The sequence below is a fragment of the Dipodomys spectabilis genome, unplaced genomic scaffold, assembly GCF_019054845.1.
Source record: "Dipodomys spectabilis isolate Male_0828 unplaced genomic scaffold, ASM1905484v1 ptg000215l, whole genome shotgun sequence".
NCBI lineage: Eukaryota > Metazoa > Chordata > Mammalia > Rodentia > Heteromyidae > Dipodomys > Dipodomys spectabilis.
The window spans coordinates 8,115,537-8,133,285 of NW_024870892.1; the positions used below are offsets into that span (position 1 = coordinate 8,115,537).

General features: G+C 55.9%; 1 protein-coding gene across 2 annotated transcripts; it reads right to left on the reverse strand.

Moving 5' to 3' along the window:
• Positions 1–1,549: 1,549 nt before the first annotated feature.
• On the reverse strand, positions 1,550–17,366 carry Grtp1 (growth hormone regulated TBC protein 1). Of its 2 annotated transcripts, XM_042697076.1 has the most exons (8): positions 17,265–17,366; positions 16,939–17,090; positions 15,421–15,579; positions 14,063–14,187; positions 11,809–11,905; positions 5,184–5,356; positions 4,924–5,109; positions 1,550–1,914 (listed from the first exon to the last, which is right to left on the reverse strand). In XM_042697076.1, the coding sequence occupies exons 1-8, from the start codon at positions 17,309–17,311 to the stop codon at positions 1,825–1,827; spliced, it is 1,029 nt and encodes a 342-aa protein (XP_042553010.1). In that variant the 5' UTR covers positions 17,312–17,366; the 3' UTR covers positions 1,550–1,824. The 2 variants fall into 2 exon arrangements, with proteins under 2 accessions (XP_042553010.1, XP_042553011.1); XM_042697077.1 differs by lacking the exons at positions 16,939–17,090; positions 17,265–17,366 and adding an exon at positions 16,266–16,415.
• Between the last annotated feature and the right edge of the window lie 383 nt (positions 17,367–17,749).

The following is a 17,749-nucleotide window of genomic DNA, read 5'->3' on the forward strand; positions in this document are numbered from 1 at the left end:
GCCACCCTGTGCATCAGTGGCATGGGCTGTATCCCCTGGGGTCTCTATGCGTGGAGTACAGCCTATGAGGGCTGCCTGCCCTGTGCTACAGTCTGACCAGTGGTATCCCTTGGTGGGTCTCAGCTTACAGCTGTACAGATGTCGTCTCTGCAGGGACACTCTGTGTCACAAGAGCCACAGATCCACTAAAAGGGGTGGAGAAGCTTGGTTCTCACAGCTTCCCTGCGGCTCTACCTGCCCCTCCTTCCTGTCAGTGTGTGTGGTATGGTGTAGCTGAAGCTGGGTGGCCAATCTCTCCGTTCAGACCACCTTTCTTCACTTGCTTATAAAGTATAAAAGCTTGAGAGTCTCCTATCTAACATAGAATTCAGTGAAGAAGCACTGTAGACCAGGGCTGGGTTCCATACCCAGCAATGAGAGAAAAAAAAAAAAATGGAAAGCTCCTTGAGCACACACATTTGCACACGCACACACACCTAGGCCCACCCACCCTTCCGTACCTCAGAAAATGCATCAGACGCCCATGTGCTCGAGGTGCAAGCAGAGGCTGATCTAATGCAGAGCTCTGCACTCCAGATTCACAGCCATGGCAGGTGAAGCCAAGGGCCTCTGCCCAGCACTGCTGGGACCCAGACTTGAAGATCTTCATAGTCATACTTGGTCCAGAGAGCTGTAGTACCTAGGGCTGGCAGAATTGGTGGTGCCGGCAGCCTGAACGCCGTGGATCAGCCTCTTGGGCATCTCCTTCAAGGGAACAGTTCTGCATGCCTGGCCAGCACTTGGGAGCTGGCTGCCCAGCTGTCTAGGCCTGGTGCCCATGGGTACACACCAGAACTTGATAAGAGTGAAGAATGGCCTTTTGAAAGAGCAGGTGTCAAGCACTGAAGAAAGCTGTGTGCTTGAAGGGGCAGCAGCTTCTGGGGCCTGGGCCCTGTGAGGCCATCTGGTATATGACAGGACAGAGACGTTCTCTACAGGCATCTACTTATACCAATCATCATCGCATGTCCTGCAAATGAGGTTCTAACTAATAGCCTTGGCAGGAAGGTGACTGCCCCTGGTGTAGCTAATACCTCAGCCCTTTTGTCCAGTGGCCCTGGGATGGGGGCAGGTCTGAGCTGCAGGGCAGGAAGCCAGCCCCCTGGGAGACACAGTCACCTATGGTCTCTCCAGGAGACATCCTAGACCAGGAGGAGGCCCTGACAAACCAGGTCTGTAAGCAAAAGGTCAATTTTGAGAAATGGAGTCACAAATGATAGTCCTAAGCAAGCAGGCAAGCTCAAGAGTAACATGGGCCAGCTAGCTTCCACCCTGTCTTCCCAGCTTGACTTGTACCTTGCTGGTCTGCCTGTCTACCTAGGGCTGGGCCTGGCCCTGTCCACAGGGCAGGCAGCACAAAGAGCTGGAGATGGCACCACTTTTCATACCAGAGCCTTGACCTTCCTGGCCATGGCTATGTTCAAGGCCCATTCACTCTTACACCCCCTGCTCTTCCCACACACCTTGAAAAAGACCACATGCTGGCCTCCTTGAAGGACTGAATGCAGGCTTACAGTACTGGCATGTTTTATTAAATACAAATGCATGCTGTACATTGTATATATTACTAATGTCTGACAAAATATATTCCAAGAAATTTTTGGTATAGCTAATAATTCAAAAGCTGTTGAATGGCATAATTTTAAATCATTCTTTAAAAATTTAAAAAACTTCCCCACTAAAGTGCGGAGACTTCAGTATTTACAACACCAGGAGAGCAGTAGAAATTGGTCACGGGTTGTCTGGACATGAAGCTGTTGTGTGTTGGGGAGCGTGGGGTATACCTCAGCCCTGGGCCAGCAGTGCTGCCCGGCAGCTCTCCCGGAGTCTGGAGATGGTGGTCATGGACAGGCTCCCCGGTTCTGAAAAGATTTTCTGGAAGAGACAGAGGAGCTTAAGAACTAAAAAGGCGGCAGCAGGATGCTTTACCTTAGCTGTCTCCTCGCAGGAGCATGACAGATGGGCTGCCTGGCCCTGGAGCTCTGGGTGTCCTGAGGGGTCAGGATCCCACGTCAGCCTAGGGCTGTGGCTTTGTGAGAAGATGCAGCCAGTCATCCGTCTCCCTCCTTTAGATTTTTTTTTGGGGGGGGGAGGGCAGTCAGGGCTTGAACTCTGAGCCTGGGTTCTATCTCTTAGCTCCTTTTGGTCAAGGCTAGTGTTCTACCCCAAGAGCCACACTGCCATGACTATTTCCGTGATTAATTGGAGATAAGAGTCTCAAGGGCTTTCCTGCCCAGCCTGGCTTTGAGCCACGATCCTCAGATCTCAGCCTCCAGAGTAGCTAGGATGATAGGCGCGAGCTGCCAGTGCCCAGCTAATTTTCTTAATGTTAGAATAGCACCACAAGTCCACCTGGAGGCTCAGCAGAGCCATCAAGCCAAGATGGAGCAGCCAGCCTTTCCTGCAGAGCCTACTAGGGGCCTGTCTCTGCAGAGACACACACCTGGCCGGGCCTAATACACACTGCACCTTCTCCAGTTTGGGTGATAAGGAAGCCAGGTAAGGGTAAGAGGCAGCAAAAGAGCAAATCCCTCTTATCAGAGCAAGAACTGGGCATAGGGCCACAGAGGGCCAAGTGCTGAGAGCCCTTCCTACCCTGAGTCTGACTCAGGGAGACTGGTTCCCTCTGGAGATGGTGCCTGGAACCAATTATATAAATTCAAATGTCTACAGTGAGAATAGCCTACAATAATCCCTCCAGTTCCAAGGAAGCTGGGGTCCTGGGTTACCACAACCACTTTTTGTTGTACTAAGATTTGAACTCGGGCCTGGTGCTTTCTCAGCTTGCTTGCTCCACTGGTGGTCTACCACTTGGGCCATGCCTCTAGCATGCCTCTGGCATTTTTGCTAGTGATTTTGGAGTGGGAGTTTAAGGGACTTTCTGCACAGACTGGCCTCATATCTCAGTCCTTTGGATCTCAGCTACTGAGTAGCTGGTAGCATGAGCTACTAACAGGTCTTGGACACCAGTGTCATAATCCTACACTGTACTGAGGCTGGACTTGGCCTTCTCACTTCCAGCAAAGCACAATTCTAGGAAAATGAAAGCTCTGGGGCTAGGAAGATAGCTTAGTGGTAGAGTGCTTGCCTTGCATGCATGAGGCCCTGGGTTCAATTCCTTAGCACCACATAAGCAGAAAAAGCCGGAAGTGGTGCTGTGGCTCAAGTGGTAGAGTGTTAGCCTTGAGCTGAATAGCTGAGGGACAGCAACCCAGGCCCAGAGTTCAGGCCCCATGACCAACAAAAAGAAAATGAAAGCCCTCTGCAACACACCTAGTACTTGTAGGCTAGGCTTTGGTATCATGTAAATGGTGGCAAACAGGTGGCCAAGGTCCCTCCCAGCCTCTTCGGGAGGCTATGTACCCCTCAAGTGGCCTGCCTTGGCAGCAATCAACACAGCTGCACGTGGCACCCAGAGGCCCGAGAACACACCAAGCAGCCGCAAAAGCTCCTGTGGGCAGCAGGGTAGAGGCCACGCCACCTCTGGTTAGTGGCTGGCACTGGGGCCTTCAAGAGGCCAGAGAAACAGGTTCTATTTTCAAGTCCACTCCGGACTTGTGAAGCCTCTGGCTGACACCTGCAGGGTTTTGGCAAGGCAGGCTCCAGGAGAACCAGCCTGGCCCACCAGGCACAGGAGGGGCCTGCCACCTTCCCAGTTTCCTCCTGGACCATCCCGGGATCCACATGGTCACTGCAGCTGCCAGTGTGTCTCACCCATCCTCAGAAAAGCTTTGTCTCCACAGTACTGGGTTTCTCACTCAGGGTCAGGCACTCTATCAGGTAACACGCCCCTCACACAGCATAGAGTCAGCTCCTTGGGGTTATCATCGCCAGGGCCCCTCCTCTCCAGAGACACAACTGGTAGGCCTGGCAGGTCAGCGCTCTGACCCACTACCTGGACTGATGACCCAGAGGCGCGGTGGCCTCTGTGGCTTCATGGAGGCCCCTTGTCTGACGCTGCACTGGGACGGGGAGCCGGTCACAGCCTTCCAGGTGGGGAGCTTGCTCCTGGTCATTGGAATGCCAGCCCTCAGCCCCAACGCAAACCCAGCCACCCTCCTGGCATTGAGCCAGTGTCCCATGGACAGCTGGCCAGGAACCTGTTGTTACTTCAGAATAAAAGTGATAGAGGCTGGGACTGTGGCTCAGTGGTAGAGTGCTCACCTAGCATACATGAAGCCCTGGGTTCGATTCCTCAGTACCACATAAGCAGAAAAAGCCAAAAGTGGTGCTGTGGCTCAAGTGGTAGAGTGCTAGCCTTGAGCAAAAGCTCAGGGACAGCGCCCAGGCCCTGAGTTCAAGTCCCAGGACTGGCCAAAAAAAAAAGAAGAAAAGTGAAAATGAGAAGCCAGCTGCAGGCTGCGAGCCATCAGGGCTTGCAGAATCATTAGGAGAATCATTCCTAAGAGCCAGCTGTGCTCTAGCCTCTCACCCTCCCCACAGGGCCTCAGTCAGCAGGGACTGAGGCAATGACCGTCTGGGTGATGTCAACACCTTCGGTGGCAGGCTGGTCAGGAGACCCAAGCACAGGCTCCAGAGGGGCCAAGAGGCCACAACAGGCCACACTGGCGGGGCTCCACAATCCTGGCAGAAACCCACAGCGCAGGTGCAGCACAGCCTGCCCTGTGGGTGGCCGGCAGAGGCCTGGCCACTAGGCCAAGTGGAGGTAAGTGGAGCACTATGCTGTTGTGGTTTGGCTCCCAGTTTTAGTATGCGTGAGGAGGGAGAGATGGTGAGCCCCAGACTCCATCAGACTAGCATGGCTTCAAGAAGGAAGAAGCCCTGGGAAGAAGGGCATCCTGGCAGAGGGTCAGAGGCCCTGGGAAGGAGGGCATCCCGGCAGGGGCCGGGCCAGGGGTCCCTGTGGGAGGCCCCAGGCCTCACCTGCATAAACGTGTGGCACTCCATTACGAAGTCCCCTTTGGTGATCTGCTTGAACTTGTCGCAGATATCTGGAACACTGTCTGCTTCCAGGATCAGTGCTTGGTGATGCTTAATTAAGGTGAGGGCCACACGGAAGATGATTTTGGAGCCTTCGTTGAACAAGCAGTCCCAGATTCGAAGCACGGTCTGTGGAGACATGGGTCCATGTCACCTGAGAGGCCACCCGCATGCCCTCGGGCCTGAGCATGGTGCCCGCTCACCTCTACGGGCAGCACGTCCACGAACAGGCAGACGAACCAGCGAGACACCACAAGTGTCCACAGCACACCGTGGCCATCCATTAGGGCTGCCACCGCCGGCAGTTTTGTCCTCACCAGCTCGGCGAGGACCTCCTGGTCTGTCTTCAGGCCCAGCATGGCAGGACTGTAATAATCTGTGGTGGCAGGAAGAGGAAGCTGAGAGGACTGGCACCTGGCTCTACTCCTGGCTCTACTCTTACTCCCTCCAGGGCACCAGGCCGCCCCAGGAGAGGAAGGGCCAAACCCCAGAGGGAGGGGCTGGGAAGGAGCCAGAGCCGGAGGCCCAGGTCAGATGCCCCTGTTCAGTAGACGGAAAGCTGAAGGTAGGAAGCAGCCACTGGAGTTGTCTCGGACCCATTCTTAGCAGGGCTGTACACAAGAGCAGAAAGCGACATCATGGGTCCACACGTGAGCCTGTGGGAAGGGTGAGATGCTGACACATACTATGTCAGGAGGGCGCCTCAGAGAGACTGATGCCGTGTGTCTCCACGCACTGGAGGCCTGGGGGTCATGGAGACAGACTGGAAGGGAGGAGGGAGGAGTGCACAGGAGATGCTGGTTTGGGAGAGCTCTGTGATCATGGAGAGGCAGCTGTAACAATGCAACGTTCAATGCTGCTGGCTGCCCAATTACAAACAGCTCTGCTGGTAAACTCTGCTATATGAGTATTTTACCACAATAAAAAGAACATAGAAAGTCAGGCACCAGTACCTCATGCCTGTAATCTTAGCTACTCAGGAGGCTGAGATCTGAAGATCACGGTTCAAAGCCAGCCCAGGCAGGAAAATCCGTGAGACTCATCTCCAAAAAACCACCAGAAAATCATAAGTGGTGCTGTGGCTCAAGTGGTAGAGCACTTGCCTTGAGCAGAAGAGCTGAGGGACAGTGTCCAGGCCCAGAATTCAAGCCCCATGACAAAAAAAAAAAAAAAAAAGGGAGAGAAAAGAAAAAAAAAACACAGAATAGGGGCTGGGAAGGTGGTTTAGTGGTAGAGTGCTTGCCTTGCATGCATGAAGCCCTGGGCTCGATTCCTCAGCACCACATAAGCAGAAAAAGCTAGAAGTGGCACTGTGGCTCAAGTGATAGAGACTTGTCTTGAGCTAAAGAGCTGAGGGACAGCGCCCAGGCCAGAGTTCAAGCCCCATGAAAAAGAAAAGAAAAACATAGACTTTTTAATCTTATTAAGACTTTGTGCTGGGGCTCCAGTAGTAGAGTGCCTGGCCCTGAGTTCAAAACCCCAATACTGCTAGGGAAAAAAGGCAACCACTATAAAATAGATAAATAAACATTTGGGTTTCCTACTAAATAGATGGCTTGTAAATATGGTAGGTTGCTATACATTGTAATGCTTGGGAAGTCATTCAGGTAACTTTTCACCCAAGGAGAGCATATGATACACACATTACACACCAGCCATATGCTCTATTCACATGTAACCACCTGGCAGTGGGGTTGGTGGTGTTGACTGCCGTGGCTGGAAAAGAATCACTGAAAATACTGGCTCAAGTAGAGCAGGGCTTGTCTTATATACATACCCTATTCTGTCTTATACACATGTTATTCTTATATACATCCCCTATTCTGCCTTATATACATATGCTATTTTTTTTTTTTTGGTTGGTCGTGGGACTTGAACTCTGGGCTTGGGCACTGCCCCTGTGCTCTTCAGCTCAAGGCCAGCACTCTACCACTTGAGCCACAGCACCACTTCCGGTTTTCTGGTGGTTTATTGGAGATAAGAGTCTCACAGACTTTCCTGCCCAGGCTGGCTTTGAACCATGATCCTCAGATCTCAGCCTCCTGAGTAGCTAGGATTACAGGCATGAGCCACTGGCGCCCGGCAACTGTCTTACATCTGTCTTACACACATACCCTACCTTGTTTTATTTTTTATTTTTTTTGTCGGTCGTGGGGCTTGAACTCTGGGCCTGGGCGCTGTCCCTCAGCTCTTCAGCTCAAGGCAAGCGCTCTACCACTTGAGCTACAGTGCCACTTCCTACCTTGTTTTATATACATACCTTATCCTGCCTTGTGTACATATCCTATCATGTCACATACATACCCTATTCTGTGTTATATATGTATGCTATTCTGTCATATAAATACCCTATCCTGTCTTAAATACATATGCTATATACATACCCTTTCCTGTCTTATATACATATGCTATTCTGTCTTCTATACATATCCTATTCTGTCATATATATATACATATCCTATTCTGCACCTGCCTCTGAACCTTCAGCATTGGTCTTCCTTCTTCCTCTAGCCCTGGATTCTTTTGTTCTTAGTTTTGAGACAAGGTTTCCTTATGTGGCTCAGGCTGGTTTTCAACTGTGATCCTTCTGCTTGGGCCTCCAGACGGCAGGATAACAGCTGTGGCCTCCACACTGGCTTTCTTCCTTCACTGAGCCAGTCTCAATCCAGCGGGCGAGGTGAGGCCTGAGGCCGCCCCACCCTCTGGGCTGTGTGGAGGGAGGGCTGAGCAGGAGCCGCAAGGGATTTGCAGAGTGGCTCTGTGTGACCTTGGCCCCGGCACAGAGAGGCTTAGAACAGCTTCCAAAAATATTCACTAAACTCACCCTGAACTCCGCAGCTGAGTCAGTCTCCCAGGAGAGGATTGGATTAAACCCACCTCGCCACTCCTGGACACACTCCTTACGGGTGGAAAACCAGGCGAGCAGACGCCCAGCAGCTCCCACTGGCTCGGCCTGGTCCTGGCTATGCCTGTCCACTCAGCTCCAAGGGCCATCTGCCCCCATCAGCTCCTCACCCAGGCTCAGACACAGCCCCACCCGTTCCAGGACAGGTGGAGAAGTGCGCCAGCCCCAAGTTCTGGGGTCATATGGATTACATGACACATGCTCCTAAGGGACAAAGACCAAACCATTTCACCAACGAGCATCCTTAGGACACCTTATCCAGGGTGCTGGGGCCTGCTGTGGGAAGGGAAGAGGGACAAAAAAAAAGGGAAGGAGTGAGGGAGGGAATGAGGGAGGTGGGTCTCCAATGTCCTGTCTGCTGTGCGGGTACCAGGGAGGACACAGGCCTAGAGCCCCAGTCAGGAGACCCAGGCCTGCACTCCCTGCCCAGTCTGGGCACCACTCTGCAGCCTGCACATGGATCCCAGTCAGCACCAGCTCCGAGTTCTCCTGTGGGCAGTTCTCCATGACCTTGGGAGCAGTCCTGAGGTCTCTGCTACCCGATCACCCCTTGGGGTGACCCAAACTCTGGCCAATTCTCTGGGGGCTGCATGTGGGGAGGACATTCCTGTGCCTTCCATGGAACAGGTGATCCCCAGAATTCTCCAGCAACTCGGAGATGTGATACTGCTCCAGCTAGGTAAGGACGAAGGAAGATGTGACTTGTCCACCCCAGGTCCCTCCTCTGCCCTGGGCCACGGGAACCAAAGGTCTCAGAGAACCAGCAAGTGCAGGAAGAGCTCAAGAAACAGAGCCCCTCCACACACACAGCTTCCTCCTTCCAGCAAGAACAGTGTTCAGCTCCAACCCAGGGAGGGCAACAGCGACACCAGGCTCACAGCAGCTCCCTCTGTGACCTCAGCCCCTCCAAGGGCAGGTGCCACACCAGAAGAGGCCACGTCCTCGGGGGTGTATCACAGAGCGTGGCTCTAAGTGTTCCGCTCCCGGGACTCAGCTTAGCTCATGTAATCTGGGTCAGGACAAGGGAATCAAGGCCAACAGGAGGACCAAACCTACCACACTCAGGACCCAGAAGCCCCACTCCCTGGCCCAGCCAGCAGAGTGCAGCCCACACCTGGTAGAGACCAACAGGACAGGGAGCTATGGCCTACTGAATGGGCCTTGCCAGGAGCCGATGGCTCATGCCTGTCATCCTAGCTACTCAGGAGGCTGAGATCTGAGGATCAAGGTTCAAAGCCAGCCTGGACAGGAAAGTCTGTAAAACTCCTATCTCCAGTTAAGTATAAAAAAAAATCTGGACATAGTGCTGTGGCTCAAGTAGTAGAGGATAACCTTGAGCAAAAGGACTCAGGGACAGCATCTAGGCTTTGGGTTCAAGCCAGTTGTGCCTACAACTGGCACAAAAACAAACCCAACAGGACAGGCCTTCATGACCACTGCAGGGCAGGCCTGCTGGCCCCTGCTGGGCTACTTCTGCAACAGCAATTAGCAATGTTCCCTAATTGCAAGGAGAGAAAACTTAAATGCAACTGGTTTTTCAAAGGTCAGGCTCACATGGTCTCCTGGAAGTTCCACAGGCCAAGTGAGAAGCCAATGAAGTTGGTGGGGAGGGAAGAGAGGGCAGGGAGGGCAGGCCCTTTGGGAGGAGGAGCAGCAAGAAGGGAGGGCAGGTGCAGGGGGGAGGCAGGAGGGCCCGGCTGCAGAAGGTGCAGGAATCTGTCCCTAGAGATGCGCCCATCCACACCCTTCCACTTGAAGGCACCAAGTCTCCATTAGAACAATGACCCACGACTGCGGGAGTGGGGGTCAGGCACCACAGAGGTGCAGGCCGAGACTTCAGGACCCCAAGCCTGCTCAGGAGTCACCTGCTCTTCTGTGAACTGGGGCAAGATCATCATGGGAGTAAAGGGAAGTCCTGTCACAGGTGGCGAGATGTGGAGGAGCAGGGTGGGGCAGACCGGCCACACGGGGAGGCCGAGGATGAGAAGGGGGAGAGGCTTCAGGCGGACGATCTGGGCTTGCCCTGGGGTGAACTCAGCCCGGGACTAGTCAGTAGGTTCCATGGCTCCCCATCTCCCGGGCTACGTTCCTCCTCCACGGAAGGGGCAGACACTTCCAGCCGTCGCAGGGACCATGCCACATGGAAGTGGCATCCTAGAGGTCTGACAGCCCTGGCCATGGGAATCTGTGTCCTCAGCACTGGAGAATGCTGTTGTTAGTGCTCTGCTCTGCCTGACCTTGTCAACTGCATCCCTTTGTCATTAGTGCTCTGCTCTACCTGACCTTCTCACCTGCAGCCCTTTGTCAGACTTTTAGGAATTTTTTTGTTTTATTTTTTGGTGGTGCTGGGGCTTGAACTCAGAACTTGGAGTCTTGTGCTTCTTAGGCAGGCACTCTACCTCTTAAACTGTGGTCCCAGGCCCTTAGCTGTTCTGAAGGAAGAGCTTATTTCTCTTTATACCCCAGCTGGCCTGGACTGCAATCTTCCTACTTGACTTTCCCCAGTCCTGTGGATCCAGTCTTCAGCATGGCAGGCCCTCCCTCTGGGTCCCGTGGACTCAGTCCTAAGCACAGCAGTCTCTCCCTCTGGGTCCTGTGGACTGTCTTCAGCGTGGCAGGCTCTCTCTCTGGGCTTCGTGGGTCCCGTGGACTCAGTCTTCAGTGTGGCAGGCTCTCCTCTAGATCCTGTGGACTCAGTCCTCAGTGTGGCAGGCTCTCCCTCTGGGTCCTGTGGACTGTCTTCAGTGTGGTAGGCTCTCTGCTCGGGCCTGTGGACCCAGTCCTCAGCGTGGCAGGCTCTCCTCTGGGTCCCGTGGACTCAGTCCTCAGCACAGCAGGCTCTCCCTCTGGGTCCCGTGGACTCAGTCCTCAGTGTGGCAGGCTCTCCTCTGGGTCCTGTGGACTTAGTCTTCAGCGTGGCAGGCTCTCCTCTGGGTCCCGTGGACTCAGTCCTCAGCACAGCAGGCTCTCCCTCTGGGTCCTGTGGACTGTCTTCAGCGTGGCAGGCTCTCCTCTCGGTCCTGTGGACCCAGTCCTCAGCATGGCAGGCTCTCCTCTGGGTCCCATGGACTCAGTCCTCAGTGTGGCAGGCTCTCCTCTGGGTCCCGTGGACTCAGTCCTCAGCGTGGCAAGCTCTTCCTATGGGTCCAGTGGACTCAGTCTTCAGCATGGCAGGCTCTACCTCTGGGCCCTGTTGGGGCAGCACTGTACTGCTTCAGGCTGAGGCAGAAGACCCTTCCTGCTTGCCGAGCTCTCAGGCTGCTGCCTGCCTCGGTGAACCACATGCCCCAGCTCCTGGGACCTTCCAGCTGCTTCTTCCTTGTGTGGATGTCTATGTCTGTGATCCTCTCCAGGGCCCGAGCCCAGCTTCAGTGAGGATGCACGCAGAGGTATGCAGCCACTCATCAGAGCCTACACCTAGCACCAGTGCCCTGGCCAACAGGTGAACTCCCTGGGGCCTGCCACCTCCCCACTGTGCAACAGGCTTGAAGCGAGTGTGTATCGCTCAGCTGTCTGAGAACTGAGACATGTGCACAGTGTGACTGCAGCCAGGAACACACTGTAGGCCAGGGAGATGGCAGCTGAAGCCATGCAACCCTCTCTGAGTTTTTGTGGGTGTTTTTGTGTTTTTGTTTTCCCAGTCCTGGGGCTTGAACTTAGGGCCTGGGCACTCCTGAGCTGCTTTTGCTCAAGGATAGCACTCTACTACTTGAGCTACACTAGAGCTTAAAGCTTTTTCCTGGTTACTTGGAGATAAGAGTCTCAAAGAGTTTCCTGCCTGGATCGCTTAGAACCTTGATTCTCTTACCTCTGCTTCTGGAGTAGCTAGGACTACAGGCATGAGACATGGGTGCCCCACCTCAGCTGACCATTCAGTAATAGTGAAAACAGGAATACACTGCCCAGCAGAATCATCAACATACCAGGGAGTATTCTTCCAACAAGGGCATCCAAGAGCCAAAAGGATTCCTCCTCATTCTTTGTTATAAGAATCAGATATCCTGCTATGAAATTCATTCCCTGAAACCAAAAAAAGTGAAAGAAAATTTAGTCTTAAACAACTATGACCCTGTAACCGCCTGGCTGCTAACTGCTGGGGTTCCATCCAGTTCTCTTGTTTCTCTCTGAAATTGGCAGGATTCTGGAACACCTTCTGTTAGAACTACAGGCCTGCCATCTAGTTTTGTGTTTAGGCAGCTTACATAAAATGAAGAAAAAATAAATAGTTAAAAGAACCCTCTAGGACTGGGAATGTGGCTCAGTGGTAGAGTGCTTGCCTAGCATGCATGAAGCCCTAGGTTCGATTCCTCAGTACCACATAAGCAGAAAAAACCAGAAGTGGCACTGTGACTCGTGGTAGAGTGCTAGCCTTGAGCAAATGAAGCTCAGGGACAGTGCCCAGGCTCTGAGTTCAAGCCCCAGGACTGGCAAAGAATAAAACACTGAGGGAGGAGAATGACAAGGATCACCCAAGCCCAAACTACATAGACACTTCTGGTCTCCAAAGGAAAAGACTGGGTGCATGGCTCAAGTAGTAGAGTGCTGCCTAGCAAACACTAAGACCAGTGCCAAGACAAAGTCAAAGCTCTCTCCACATCTACTTCTGCTGTAGCGGACAGTCCAGGGCAACTGCAGGAGGGTCACAGTCTGTGCAACCTGATCTTGCTGCATTAGTTCTGAAAGTGGGACCCCCCCCCCCCCCGGAAGACTGCACGGGAGGGGGGCGGCGTTGAGGGCGGGTTCCCTCTTGGAAGGTGGGGGGGAGGGGCGGGGGAGGAGGAAAGGTGGGTTCCCCCATGGAGGATGGCACTGGGGGGGGGGGGGGGCATCGAGGGCAGGTTCCCTCCTGGAGGCCTGCACGGGGAGGGGGGGTGGGAACAGGAGGACTATTGAAGGTGGGTTCCCTCCTGAAGGACTGATTGGGGGTTCGGGAGGACCGTTGAGGGCAGGTTTCCTCCTGGAGGACTGCACCGAGAGCAGGAGGACTGTCCAGCGCAAGTTCCCTCCTGGAAGACTGCATGGCGGGGAGGGGGGAGGGGGGAGAAGGGGGGCGGAGGACTGTCCAGGGCAAGTTCCCTCCTGGAAGACTGCACGGGGGGAGAGGGGGTGTCCAGGGCAGGTTCCCTCCTGCAAGACTGCATGGGGGTGGGGGAGGACAAGTTCCCTCCTGCAAGACTGCATGGCGGGGGGAGGGGGAGGCGGGGAGGACAGTCCAGAGCAGGTTCCCTCCTAGAGGACTACATGGGAAGGGGGTACAGTCCAGGGCAGGTTCCCTCCTGGAGGACTGCATGGGGGGAGGACTGACCAGGGCAGGTTCCCTCCTGGAGGACTACATGGCGGGGGAGGGGGACTGTCCAGGGCGGGGTCCCTGCCAATGCCATTCAGGTCCTGCCACCATTAAATAACCTTAGCCCCAGACCCCCGAGGTGTGTGAGGTGCACAGCTCAGCACAAGGAGAGCCACTGCCCGATCCTGGCATGGCATCAACTTCTGCTCACAACTCCAGGACAGTCAGCACCTGAGGCTGTCCCTCTGTGCTGGGCCATGTCTGCACACTGTGGTATAGGCCTGGACTCAGCTGACAGTACCACACCATCTAGAATAAGCTGACAGTACCCAGCCTTCTGGACTCAGCTGACAGTACCCACACAACCCAGAATCACCGACAGTACCCAGCCTCCTGGACTCAGCTGACAGTACTCATACCACCTAGAATCACTTGACAGTACCCAGCCTCCTGGACTCAGCTGAGAGTACTCATGCCTCCTGGACTCAGCTGACAGTACCCATACCACCTAGAATCACTTGACAGTACCCAGCCTCCTGGACTCAGCTGACAGTACCCATACCACCTAGAATCACTTGACAGTACCCAGCCTCCTGGACTCAGCTGACAGTACCCAGCCTCCTGGACTCAGCTGACAGTACCCATACCACCTAGAATCACCTGATAGTACCTACTCCTCCTGGACTCAGCTGACAGTACCCATACCACCTAGAATCACCTGATAGTACCCACTTCTCCTGGACTCAGCTGAAAGTACCCACACCACCTGGACTCAGCTGACAGTACCCACACCACTTAGAATCACCTGACAGTATCTGGGCTCCTGGACTCAGCTGACAGTACCCACACCACCTAGAATCAGCTGACAGTACCCATGCCTCCGGACTCACCTGACAGTACCCCACACCTTGGTTGTGAAGCCCATAGGCCAGCAGCACATTGTGCAGAGCGCTCTGTAGACAGGGCTCGGCTGTCTTCCGGAACTTCACATTGTCTGGGAAGGTTCGGTTCAGGTCTGCAGGGGAATTCAGCAAAGGTCACCTCAATCCCTGCGCAGCCCCCAAGGGCGGGGATGCTGGTTCTGTCCAGGTCTTGGAAGAGCTTCCACCACCCTGGTTGGACCAGACAGAACAACCCTGGTCACCTGGCTGTGGAGTGCAGCCCAGGCAACAGTGTGCGATGCAGCCACGAAGGCAGACAGCTAAGCCAGGCCCCAACTGTCACCAGAATCAGGATGGCAGAGTGGCCTTCCCAGAGCTGCTTCACTGTCCACTTCCACCCAAGGCAGGCCAGCGTGGCCTGCCTCACCAGGCCCTTGGACAGGGCTCCTAACCTGAGGGCCGGGGAGGGCAGGTAGAAACTGCAGGCTAAACATTCTGAGCCTCCTCTCTTCAGAAATAAACAAAGCTAGATGCCAAGAACTAAACAAACTGACCTTATCAAAGTCTCCCGGCTCTGCCTCTTCCTGCTTACCCAAGGCCCAGACTCCCACCACACCCTCCCTTCCTGAGACCTGCACCTTCCCTTCCAGAGCATGACGTAGAACTGTCTGTGGGATGTCAGCGCCCTTGCTCATTCAGACCAGACAGACCAGACCTGGCCAGGAGTAGCACTTCCTGCTCACATCTTTCTACAGGACAGGAAAAGCCGGGTGGGCTATGGCTGGCAGCGACACTTTCTCTGCATGAAGGGGGTTCTGTGGGCTGAGAAGTCCACCACATGGTCTCTATAAAATAGTTGACAGCCAGTGCCAGCAGCTCACACCTGTAACCCTAACTATTCCAGGAGGGTGAGATCTGAGGATCAGAATTCAAAGCCAGTCTGGCAAGTTTTCAATTAATCACCAAAATCCTGAACTGTAGCTGTGGCTCAAGTGATAAGCACTAGCCTTGAGCAGAAGGGGCAGCACCCAGACCCTGGGTTCAATCCCCAGGACTGCCATAAAAAAATTTTTTTTTAAAATAAAAGCTTATCCACACTAAACAGAGCTAGCCTGTAACCCAACCTTCCTGCGCAGCGCACACACCCAGAGGGACCAAAACAGGAATGGCAAGAGACAGCTCCAGTCTCGCTGGTACATGGGCAGGTAAATGGGTCCACACATGGGGCAGCGTGCAGCCTCGTGAAGTAGGGAAAGACCTCCGTGGCTTGGAAGAGCCCTGTGATGGGCTGTTTCAGTTCTGACTGTCCCCCAGGTGGCCAGAAATCATGCCTACATCGCAGACCTGAGAGGGGCCCAGGAGCCCACCTGTCCTGATGGCCTCTTCCAGGCTGGAATTTCTCTCTCCCTGGAGCAGCTGGTGATAGTAGCCGGGGTGCTGGTCCATCTGAGCCTGGGCTCCACTTACAGCCATCCAGACTCGGGCCCTGTGCTCCAGTGGGATCCCCTTCCGGACATAGCGCTTCACTGAAACAAGAGGACCGCAGTGAGCTCAGAACCCAGATGGCCAGGGAACCCTCATATCAGACTCCAACCCAGCTATTGACCTTCCTAAGTCATGATGGAAAGGATCTAAAACCTTGTGTCTTCACCAAAACTGATGCATACTCTAAAGAGGCTCCAAAAAGCAAGTCAGGCCAGATGCTTGGCTTCACCAGCCAGCCACCATGAGGGGTGGGCAGGGGCTGGAGAGCTGGTCTATATCCTAACGGGTGGCCTGGAAGCAGGAAGGCCCAGCGGCCCTGCGAGCTACATGCCAGAAGGTAAGGCCTGGTAGACGGGCTCTCCTCAGGCCCTGCTCAGGTACAGTATGGACAGCAGAGCCAGCCTGGGTGAGGTATGGTGGCAGACCATGTGTGGCATAGGCGAGGAACTGGCTTCCATCCCCAGCACTCAAAAGGAGACAACAAAATCAAAACAGCAAGCAGAAATGCTTGTGGACATGGGGAAAGGGCCAGCAGATGTGGACCACGTGTCCAGGCACACCTCTACCACGTGGGTCCCCCCAACTCTGTACCCTCTCTAGCGCAGCCAGCCCTGGTACTCCTGCCTTCGGAGGCAGCTCCCCAGCACACTGCGCCTGAGCCCTCTGTGCCTGCTGGAGTGGCCCTGCCCTTCCGCCCCCTGGGCCAGCAGGCAAGTTGCTCATTCACTCATTCAATAACACGAAGACCCTGCCAGCCAAGCCAGGGCTCCAGGTAGGGACTTGGCCGTGAAGAGGACATTCCCCTCGGACAGGAAGGGGTCTCTGCTTCTTTCTAGAAGGCAAAAGAAAAGACTAACAGGTTGGGGCTGCTTTGAGAAAGGCGGTGGGAAGGGGAAGCCCCGTGTGGGCACCTGGTGAGGGTCTGGGGAGTCGGGGCGAGCCCAGGGGCCAGTGGGAAGGGAGAGTTTGCCTCAAGAGTGGACTCGAGGCCCGGGTCAGGTGAGCCCAGGATATGCGTGACGCTGGCGTGGAAGGAGCAGGCCCGGGAGACTCCGAGGAGAAGGGTTGGGCTGGCAGGCTAAGCGCAGGCTAGGCTTCAAGCCTGCCCTCCCCACCACCTTCTCCTGGAAGGCCAAGGCACCACGGACTTTGCCCAGCCAGAGGAAGAGGGTGCGGCCCCAGATGGGCCGTGGGCGGTGCCGGGATGGGCCCAGCAGGGATGTTCCGGCAGGGATGGCCCCGGATGGGCCCCGCAGGGACGGGCGGCTGGACCTGGTCCTGGGGGAGTGGGGGGGAGGAGGAGGCAAGGCCGTGGCGGCAGGGTCCTGCCCCGCAGGGTCTCATGCCGCAGGCCCTCACGTTTTCGCAGGGTCGCGCCCCGCAGGCTCCACGCCACTCACCCGTCCGGCTCCTCCGCACGCCGCCGCTCCCCCGCAGGAGCCGGGCCCAGCGGCCGGCCCGGTGCGCCAGGACGCCCAGGTAGGCGGAGGAGAAAGCCTCATACGCCGCGTAGTCGAAGTCCGCCGGCCGCTCGAACCCGTACACATCCACCCTGCGGCGGGAAACCTGCTCCAGCCCGCCCCGCATCGCCCCAAGCGGCCCCGCGGCCCCCACGCGCCACCCTCCGCGCCCCCCTAGCCCCCGCGTCCGCACCTTTCCCCCCTCTTCTTTCCCTCCTCTCCTCCCCGGGACACGCGGCGCAGGCCTCGCTGCGCTCCGCACCCACCTGGGCACCGGGTCCCGCGCCGCCGGCGCACGCTCCGCGGACTCCATGCGGGGAGGTGCTGCGGCCCCGGACCGCACCTCCGAGCCGCGGGCAAGGCGGGACCCTGGGATGCCGGGAGTCCCGGGCGCGCGACTCCTTCCGGCGGGGGGCGGGGCCTGCCGGCTGGGAGGGGGCGGGGCCGATGTGGTGGGCGGGGCCTCACAGGTGGAGTTGTGGGCGGGCCCGGCGAGGAGGTGGAGTGGGCGGGGACGAGCGGATGATAGTGGGCGTGGTCTAGCGGAGGGAGTGGGCGGGGCAGGACTCTGGCGGGCGGGGCCGGGCGGGGGGCGGGGCCGGGGGCCGGGGAGGGGTGGCATGGCCCGGGACGCACGCGGGTGGGGACGAGGCACACCCAGAGTCCGGGTGCGGCGGGGTCGGCGGGGGACTGTCCTGGGCTCGGTGCCGCTGCCCCCGCGGCCCCGCTCAGCGAGGGCGTTGCGTTGGTT

Bases quoted from the DNA above. Each gene is read 5' to 3' on its own strand.
- Grtp1 (XM_042697076.1), bottom strand. From the start codon at position 17,311: ATGGAGTCCGCGGAGCGTGCGCCGGCGGCGCGGGACCCGGTGCCCAG. The intron at 17,091-17,264 runs GTGGGTGCGGAG...TTCCCGCCGCAG, and splicing joins GCGCGGGACCCGGTGCCCAG to GGTGGATGTGTACGGGTTCG. The intron at 5,110-5,183 runs GTGAGCGGGCAC...ATGTCTCCACAG, and splicing joins TGGACGTGCTGCCCGTAGAG to ACCGTGCTTCGAATCTGGGA.